The sequence below is a fragment of the Priapulus caudatus genome, unplaced genomic scaffold (genome assembly GCF_000485595.1).
Source record: "Priapulus caudatus unplaced genomic scaffold, Priapulus_caudatus-5.0.1 Scaffold0, whole genome shotgun sequence".
Classification (NCBI taxonomy): Eukaryota; Metazoa; Priapulida; class Priapulimorpha; order Priapulimorphida; family Priapulidae; genus Priapulus; species Priapulus caudatus.
Genome location: NW_014577061.1, coordinates 346,844 through 356,428, shown reverse-complemented (window position 1 = coordinate 356,428; position 9,585 = coordinate 346,844). Strand labels below are relative to the sequence as shown.

Sequence of the window (9,585 nt, the reverse complement as noted above, 5' to 3'; positions counted from 1 at the left end):
CGAGCGGTTAAGATTTGTGCCCAACTGTTGACGGACGACCGGACGACCGGACGGACGGACGCACGGACGCACGGACGATCAAGCGATTCTACAAGCTGCATCTGACTATGTCAGATGAGCTAAAAATTAGACTCAGTTTGAATAAAATATGACTTGTGACAGTGAATCAACAAAAAATTCTATACTTTGGAAGTTTCTCATGAAAGTACCAAATTCAAATTATGACTTTTGTGTTTTCTGTCAAACCATCGACTGGTTGCTATGACGCACTATCTTACATAACCTTGATATAATAAGGCTATATTAATATAGCGAGCAAGAATCACTCTATCTTATATTACACAGAATTAAAGACCTCAATGGTTAAACAGGAATTCGGGAAAAGTCCGTGTCTATGACCCACCAGAGCGATTGACACATGTATGTTCACTGTTTATGTAGAGCACACTGGCAATAGGTTAAAGGGCATTTTCATGTAAACATTTTTGTTAACATGTAAACATAGATTCAAGTTGTACAATATAATCAAAGAGACCTTATATATATGGTAAAAGAGGTTCCATACAGGAATCACCATTTTACATTATCCTTGAAACAACTAGAAAGGGCAGTTGTCGCCAACTACATGTATCCCCCGTGTTCTCCCCAAGATGTGTAAGTATACGAAGTTTGGTCGCGCTAGGTCAATTAGAGGCCGTGTTATAGAGCGGAAGGGAAATATGATGAAGGTCAAGGTCAAGGTCAAGGTCAATGTCAAATAAAGGTTGCAATGACCTGGTTTCGGTACGCGACACACCTTCTCCCCAAGATGTGCAAGTATACCAAGTTTGGTAGCGCTAGGTCAATTAGGGACCGAGTTATAGAGCAAAAGGGAAATATGGTCAAGGTCAAAGTCAAGGTCAAATAAAAGCCGCAATGACCTGGTTTTGATACGCGACACACCTTCTCCCCAAGATGTGTAAGTATACCAAGTTTGGTAGCGCTAGGTCAATTAGGGGCCGAGTTATATAGCAAAAGGGAAATATGGTCAAGGTCAAAGTCAAGGTCAAATAAAAGCCGCAATGACCTGGTTTTGATACGCGAGTCGCGACACACATTCGCCCCAAGATGTGTAAGTATACCAAGTTTGGTAGTGCTAGGTCAATTAGGGGCTGAGTATAGAGAGGAAGGGAAATATGATCAAGGTCAAGGTAAAGGTAAGGTAAAGGTAAAGGTAAGATGTGTAAGTAAGGTTATTATCAAGGTCAATGTAAAGGTCAAATAAAGGTCGCAGTGACCTGGTTTTGGTACGCTGCGCACCTTCTCCTCAAGATGTGTAAGTATACCAAGTTTGGTAGCGCTAGGTCAATTAGGGGCCTAGTTATAGAGCAGAAGGGAAATATGATCAAGGTCAAATAAAGGTCGCAGTGACCTGGTTTTGGTACGCTGCGCACCTTCTCCCCAAGATGTGTAAGTATACCAAGTTTGGTAGCGCTAGGTCAATTAGGGGACGAGTTAGAGAGCGGTTCCAAGGGAAATATGTTCAAGGTCAAGGTAAAGGTCAAATAAAAACCGCAGCGACGTGCTTTTGGTACGCGACACACATTCTCCCCAAGATGTGTAAGTAGACCAAGAGCTAGACTAGGGGTTGTTTTAGTGGTAGTCTATGTAGACAGACCGTCGCGACAAGAAAACTGAAGAGAGAGAAACGGAGAGCGGACGAGAGAGCAAGAAAGACGGAGGAAGAGAGAGAGAGAGAGAGAGAGAGAGAGAGAGTAGAGGAGAGAGAGAGAGAGAGAGAGAGAGAGAGAGAGAGAGAGAGAGAGAGAGAGAGAGAGACGGGAACAGGAGCAAGAGCAGGAGAAACGAAGAACGACGGAGAGCAGGACGGGAGGCACAGAGCGAGACGCGGGAGAGAGAACGGTGGATACACACGGCGTGAGAACTATGTGAGTAAGTCAGAGTGAAGGAAGGGCCGGCCGGTGTTGCATCCGTGATGCTGCGAGGGCCAGTCCGAGTCTCGACCTATGTGAGAGAGAGAGAGGAGAGCAGAACAGAGAAGGCAAGGCTGACAGAGCAGAGACAGAGGACGTGAAAGATATATTGCGAACTGTAATGGCTAAAAAAATCCAGGGAATTCTAGAAGTTAATTGGTGGAACGCTTTAATCTCGTGCCGTCGAAAATCGATGTGAAAGGGTGACATCAAATGTGTATTTTTATCTGTTTTTCTTTGTTTTATGTACGCCAGTACGCGGTATTTTTTTCATGGTAGATGCTTGTGACCGTTTGTCTTTGTGTGGGAAAATCTTTTGTGTAAAACGTTGTGTAGAAATGTGTGATCGTTTTCTTGAATTTGTCGTAACGGTACGTTTACGCTATATTGCCAGACTGCTAAACACCTTTTTCAATTAGAGTTTGATAGGCCTAAAACATTTAATCGAAAATATGAAATCAGTTTTGCGTTTTGTTTGGCTGTATGATGTGTGGAAGTGACAAAGGTTGTCAGGCCCACATCGGAGCTGTGTGTAATAATGGGATTAAGAGGTTTAAATGAGGATGTAATGGAGCACATGGCTAAACGTGGTTTCGGTAATGCGTGATGGTATACGCATACGCCACGTACGTTACAGCATAAAAAGACGCAAGAGTGAGAGTAATTGCAGCGATATCAAAATGTTCACTGCCAAATGTGTTGAATTTCTGACTTGTATGGTGATCGAACTTTATCGTTACTTGTTTTGTATAGAAAGCTTTATGCTTCATTCATTTCCTTTCATGAATTTTTTAGGTTTAGGTTGAAGTGTAGATCAGCAGGGACGCTGAATCGATGACAGGGTAGTCATCGTCTTGGGGAAGGGGGAGATATAATGTAACATATATTTTACAAATGTTGCATGAATTAGTCAGCGGAGCTAGACTAGGGGTTGTTTTAGTGGTAGTCTATGTAGACAGAGCGTCGCGCATCTTGTGTGGCTAGATTGATGTTATAGGGAGAATGATAAACGTGTTTTAGGTCCGGCGTTTCCAGGGTCATTGTGAAATGGGGGTAGGACGCGGTCTGGGAGAACGGGTGACATGTGTGCTCAGGATGTAGGGTTTGGGGGTAATATATAGGAGGTTAGGAGAAATTGAGAAAGGTAGAGAGATGTAGGAGTGGAGGAGGCTGGTTGTGGTCGCGGGAGAAAGCGCACGCGCTTACGCGCCTGTGCGCGTTGCTTTGTCGCTGTGTGCAAGGAGATGTGACGTGAGCAGATATTAAAGTTTATGCAGTCCAAGACACAAGTTTGGAGTTCTACTTCATCATTTCTACATGAACTCTTAATTCAACGTTACAACTGTACTCTGGGCCGGTGCAAAAAAATCTGAATTTCGTGCCCTGATTACATGAAAGTTGGTCAGAATTCTCTTGTGAACTGTTTAACTGTATTTTCATAGCAGGGTGCGAAATTAACGCGAGTCCGGAGTCAAATACTCCCTTATTTACTGTCGGACTCCCTGATTTGACATATATGCAGGAGTCTGTGTGACTCCCTGAAAATTCTGCTATACTAACTAGTTCGTTCCGGAGCACGGCCTACTGGAATTACCGTATTTTTCCAGCTAATGTCCAAAGAAAATTTGGCAGACGTGCAACCGCACAAATCTTAAAAATAAGCACATGCTTTATTGTTAATATCTTTAATTGTGAACCTCAGACTGCAGACTCCCTCATTTTGCTGCAGACTCTCTTTTTGAGACCGCGGACGTTGGACTCCCGCGTTCAAAAGTTAATTTCTACCCCTGCGTATGCATGCACACCAGGAGATGTGGCATTCCAGCCCATTACATCTACAATCTGATTAGAAATTGTTGATAAAATGGTCCTTGTTATGTTGCCGTAGCATCAGCAGTAGACATTGCCCTAAACAAGATACCCCTGAAAAACAAACAGTGAGGCTACATGAGGGCCTTGGAGCACAAGTACACAAAATCTGGTCACGTACATTATTGGCATGCAATAACAAGCTCTGGACAGGAAAATTCCTAACAAACTTACTGAGACTGTCCCAAGACTATTTACACATGTATGTATCTAAGTCAACTACATACATTAGAGTTGTTTGTGCCAAATAGGGTCATTCTATCAGTGTCACGACCGTTTTGCAACAGTTGGGTTGGGCCTCCCTTGAAAACAGATACTTATTTGCCTAAGAAATAGCATTTTTCACAATCCATAAAGGCTAGGTAAATATACATTCACCAGCAGAAATCCACACGATCACACCAATCACTAGTGTAACGACGAAGATGACGTTACCCGGTTCAATGTAGATTAGTTGTAGCGATGAATAATGAAACTCCAAACTCCAAGCAGTTGTGTTCAGCAAATAGTATATTGTTTCTCAACCCACATGCGCTCGCACAGAGGCACGCAGACGCGTGCCTCGCGCACTCACGTCCGATCTCCCTCACCACCAAGAACCTTCTCCTTTATACATTTCTAGATAACAAAGGACGTCGCGCGCGCCCGGACAACCGACATGTGCTGCCCACATGTACAACAACTCCCTCGCAACCGTTTCGCATCTCCATCATCCATACTACAACAAACAGGCTACCGCTGACCAACACATTATGCAACAACTTGTCATGACATTTCTAAACACAACTACTATTTTTACCATCTGCAAACCATACTTTACACTAGAGGTACGTATCCCATTACAAGAACATTGTCTGGTGACCACTCCAGATACCAGACAATTGAACACAACAACCTCATATGCGGGTACTCTTTTCATCCCAGTGTAATTCGTGTCTAGAACAATTTCCTCAAAAATCACCCAGTCCAGGGTTTCTTCTGAGGGAAAATTATACAAAGGAGGTAATGATCAGTTTGAAAAAAAAACACGCATGATGGATTCAAAGGCGTGCCTTGGGCACGCATGCAAACGCTGCAGGCGGATGCTGGGGGGTTCTGGGGGGTCTCCCCCAGGAAAATATTTTAAATTTGAACATCTTAGACTGCATTTGAGACTCGCAGCTAGGGCCTGCATACCTCCCAAATCCCATTGGTTGATACAAATCACGTGCCTGAAACTCCTGTTTTATGATGCATTGTGACCCTAACCCTAACCCTAATTAAAATTTAATTAAAAAAATTAAAACAAAAATTAATTGTTGTAAAAATTATTTGTTGTTATTAAATTGTTGTAAATAAATCATGTAAATATTTGCGTTAATTGGGATAATATAGTTAAATGGATAAAGATAGAAAAATAATTAAAAAACAGATGGGATTCGATCCAAAGACCTTTCAGCCGTGACGCTGGCGCTGTACGCGTTCCGCTATTCAGACTTATTGGGTTTATGGATTATGGATGTGCCATGAATGTGACAACACTGTGACGTCATTGAGGCACGTGATTTGTATCAACCAATGGGATTTGGGAGGTATGCACTATGCAGGACCTAGCTGCGAGTGCATTTGAGGCACCCTGAAACCATTTTTACAATGGCGATGTTAAATTTGACAATGGCGGTATGCCACTGTGCATCTTATGTATAAGAAACCCTGCAGTCTGTCTCGGTTTAGTGAATTCAGGACTGTCCCTGTCGGTGGCCCAACTCATACTATGCAGCCTTACTGCCATGATAAGGGGACTGTAGAGTATCCAATGGAGGCATTTTAATGTGCACTAACTTTGTTCATCCCCACATGCTCCCCAGGGACGCACTGACTTCGTAATGAACTTTTAATTTTACATATATTTACGTTTTCGCCCTGCAGTCACATCACACAGGAAACCACACACCAATTTGGTCGATTCAGACGCAACTAACTGCCAGTATAAAGACCAGCATATATCTGGAAGGTACCAATAAAGCTTGAAGACTGCTTGAAATGGGTTGCAAGTTTTTTTATCAAACAATATCAATCATTATCGTCATATCAGTCATCAGCCTTATCCAATAATATCAAAATACCGAGTTCCTAAATTGAATGATTTCATTACGACGATCAAGATATAGCAAGAGAAAGATAATAACCCATTTGTTGGCATGCAACTAGGCTGCATAGGTAATAGGTAATGTTTGCTTGGTAAATGCATTGAAGTGAGCGAATTGACTATGCACGCTTTGAGTTTTCCTAAACTGTATCTATCACCATGATTATCTAGGGTGCTTAAACAACCCATTGGGTTATTATCTTACTCTTGGATATACTGATATAGTAATACAGGGTGCGAAATTAACGGGAGTCCGGAGTCAAATACTCCCTGATTTACTGTTGGACTCCCTGATTTGACATATGCAGAAGTCCGTGTGACTCCTTGAAAATTCTGCCATACTAACTAGTTCGTTGATTAACTAGGCCTCATGGAATTACCGTATTTTTTCAGCTAATGTGCAAAGAAAATTTGGCAGACGTGCAACCGCATGCATCTTAAAAATGAAAGTGTCAATGACACTGTAGCTCACCACAAAAAAAGGACAGCAAATAGTGATTGAGAAGAACGCAGTAATTTAAAGGGACACGTAGCCTCTAGGATTTTTACTGGCATACACAACTGTACTTACTGTATAACAAATCGTCTATAGACATCTAATACCCACTGTATTTGTTACCAGAAGGTATCCCAATTAAACTATTCGTTATAAAAACCATTAGTTACACATACACTGCTTCACAGAATAAATTGAACAGAGACGCCATGATGGACTCACGTTACGCAGAACAACCTGTGCATGCCACTACCGAAAAAGTTCGTATTTTGACAAATTATTTGCACGTTACAGACCGAGGGCTAATGCCAAGCAAAGTTGCAATTATATTATACTACAATCCTTATTTCATAATCGTAAGGGGCAAACGAATCATTTTTAGGCAAATTTTATCCATATTATAAACTAAAACTATTATGTCGTTTTCATAAAGATCATTACAATCCTTTTGCTTTTAAATGAATTAAATAAGAAACCCCACCTCGGTATGTAGCTCTTGGGTGGAAAAGTGGTTTTGCGCCACTTATCAGATTCGTGAGGCTTTGAGTGCAGCCACGTCGTTAGTAATCAACTGTAGTCGTTAGTTTAAACATTTAAAAAGAAATATTTCTAATGTGATTGAACCATGAACTTTTTTTGTTAGCATAATTAATAAAAACCTAAAATTAGGGGCTGAAATAACCCTAGAACCTAAGAGTAAACTCTCGCTTTAATTAAGCAACCATACCGATGTACATTATAAAGAAACGAAGAGGTATATATGGAAGAATTCCGCCATTATAATTCTTGATAATTTATATTGTAATTTTTATGTGCAAATAATAAATAATATTATTAATAAATTATAAATAATTTATAAACCAACAATGAATCACAATTGTGTGAAGGGTTAAAGATGGGCTATAACCGCTTTGATGTTTCTTAGCATAAATCATTATATCATAATAATAATAATATAATAATAATAGTATAAATCATAATATGCTCATAGCAAGAATTTTTCATTAAAGACATTGTCAATGAAATCTTGTAAAACGAACCAGACGAGTGTGACACCACAGACTGTTTGTTATCTGCATGTCTATATAATATGCTATATAATTGCCAAACCCTACCTAATTTAAATAATTTTTTTTAAATATCAAAACCCCCTAGCCCTTATTCATTCACATACCAAAAATGAGCAAAATCCTTTGAACCTGAACTGACTAATGGCAATTCCCATTTTTGCCAAAAAAATTGCCGTGGCTCGAAAGCACGTCGACTGGCATGCTCCAAAATAGGACGTTTAATATGGGAGCATAGCAGTAACAACTATACCCAATTTCAAACATGTGGGTCAAACGGTTCCTGAGTTATCATAGACCGTAGCCAAATGTTGACGGACTGACGGAGGGACGGACGACGACCCATGGCAATAGCTCAGCTTGACGATGTCAAGGTGAGCTAATTAATAAGCACATGCGTTATTGTTAATATCTTTCATTTTGAACCTCAGACTGCGGACTCCCTCATTTTGCTGCGGACTCCCTCTTTTTGAGGGTAGGCCGGTTGGACTCCCGTGTTCAAAAGTTAATTTCTACCCCTGCCCCTGGTAATAGTACTAATACTAATACTAGTAATAGTACTAATAGGTATTTATGATATTAGTTATTACAATTTACATGTACGAATATAGACCTACTTATATCGATTGATGTAAAAAAAATTACCGTACAAGTAGGAAAACACCCCAACTTCGTTTTCTTACATAACTAACCTGTATTATTATATCGTATTGTTGTTGTAAACAGACATGCAATGATGGATTGGGTGTGTTCTTTCGCGAGTTCACGGTGATCGAACACAGATTTCAGTTTGGAAATACATATCCTTTTTTCGTACGATGACCTACCTTTCGTATATTTTTCTTTAAGTTCCCTGGCTCCCGCGTGCCGTGGTCCCCACAAACGCTTTGCTTCGCCCTCATTTAACGGACTATCGTTGCCATTTTGATCTTCTTCTGGCATAGAGTTCTCAAACACAGACTTCTCAATCTCCATGTTTGGTACACAGCAACGCTCTCTTGTTTTACGCCCACACATGTACGCGTATTATTACAGCCATTCAAAAATCTTTAGGTTGAGAGTGGATATCCCAAGATGTCTGCGCCCATGGAAGTTCTCGCCGTTTCTCTGCGTTAATACACATATGCATCCAGCATTCCTATACAATTCTTGTGGCCTTATATTATAAAATTAGACTCAGTGGTAAGTGTTTGGGATAATCTATTTATGTATAAAGCAATCCTACTTTAGCCTAAACACTTTGCCTTCAACATTCTGTATTCACTATTCAGAATAGGGCCTTAACTTTGTTATAGTACTAGTAGTACTACTACTAGTAGTAGTAGTACTACTACTAGTACTAGAGTTAGAATTTAGATTATTCATGCCCCATGCATGGCCATGCCATGGCTTGGGACTCGCAGCTAGGGCCTGCATACCTCCTAAAGTGACGCGTCGTCGACCGACCAATCGGAGCGCTTGCAGCTGTTCTCAAAGTGACGCACCGTCGACCGACCAATCGGAGCGCTCGCAGCTCAGGCACTAAAGCTGATGCGATGTTTTGTGGTTGCATTATTTAAGCTGGCTATCGTGGGTGGATGGTTACTAGTGCTGAGAGGGTCTATGTCCCCCGGGGTACACTGCCGGAATGTACCCTGGGTACGGTCCGGTATACCGGAACGTACCCTGGTACTATCTAATATGCCGGACCGTACCTCGCCTACTCCACTAACCAGCCTAAAAAATACTTTTTTTATTACGAGAGCTCTTTTTTGATTTTGTATGAAAAAAAGAGCTCTCGTAATTTTGTTTACGGGAGCTATTTTGAGCTTGGCCAGAGCTACTTTTTCATAGCATGATTTTGTTAAAATTTTCATAATTTTGATGCACTGATTCTAATAATGTCTCAGAAGCCAGAAATTGTGTCTAATTATCGTAAAGGTGTTTCCCAAACAAAAGTCAAGATTATGCTTTGGCGAAATCGACGAGGTCACAAATTATTCCTAATGCTGACAAAATCACGGAGGCCGGGTTTACATGTTGCTGTATGCAGCGAAAAAAATACACGGGAGC

The 9,585-nt window shown here is 41.0% G+C and overlaps 2 protein-coding genes across 3 annotated transcripts in view; one reads left to right on the top strand and one right to left on the bottom strand.

Moving 5' to 3' along the window:
* The window catches only part of LOC106818493 (transmembrane protein 189-like), a 31,617-nt gene extending 23,101 nt beyond the window's left edge, over positions 1-8,516 (bottom strand). Inside the window, exon 1 of the mRNA XM_014823507.1 lies at positions 8,361-8,516. Coding sequence (XP_014678993.1) covers positions 8,361-8,508 — 148 coding nt within the window. The 5' untranslated portion in view covers positions 8,509-8,516. The remainder of the gene's footprint in view (positions 1-8,360) is intronic.
* Positions 8,517-8,576: 60 nt separating this feature from the next.
* Positions 8,577-9,585, top strand: part of LOC106816864 (mitochondrial ribosome-associated GTPase 2-like) — an 8,888-nt gene continuing 7,879 nt past the window's right edge. For both annotated transcript variants that reach the window (XM_014821854.1, XM_014822528.1), the window contains exon 1: positions 8,577-8,715. The gene's annotated coding sequence lies outside the window, so the exon portion shown is untranslated. The remainder of the gene's footprint in view (positions 8,716-9,585) is intronic.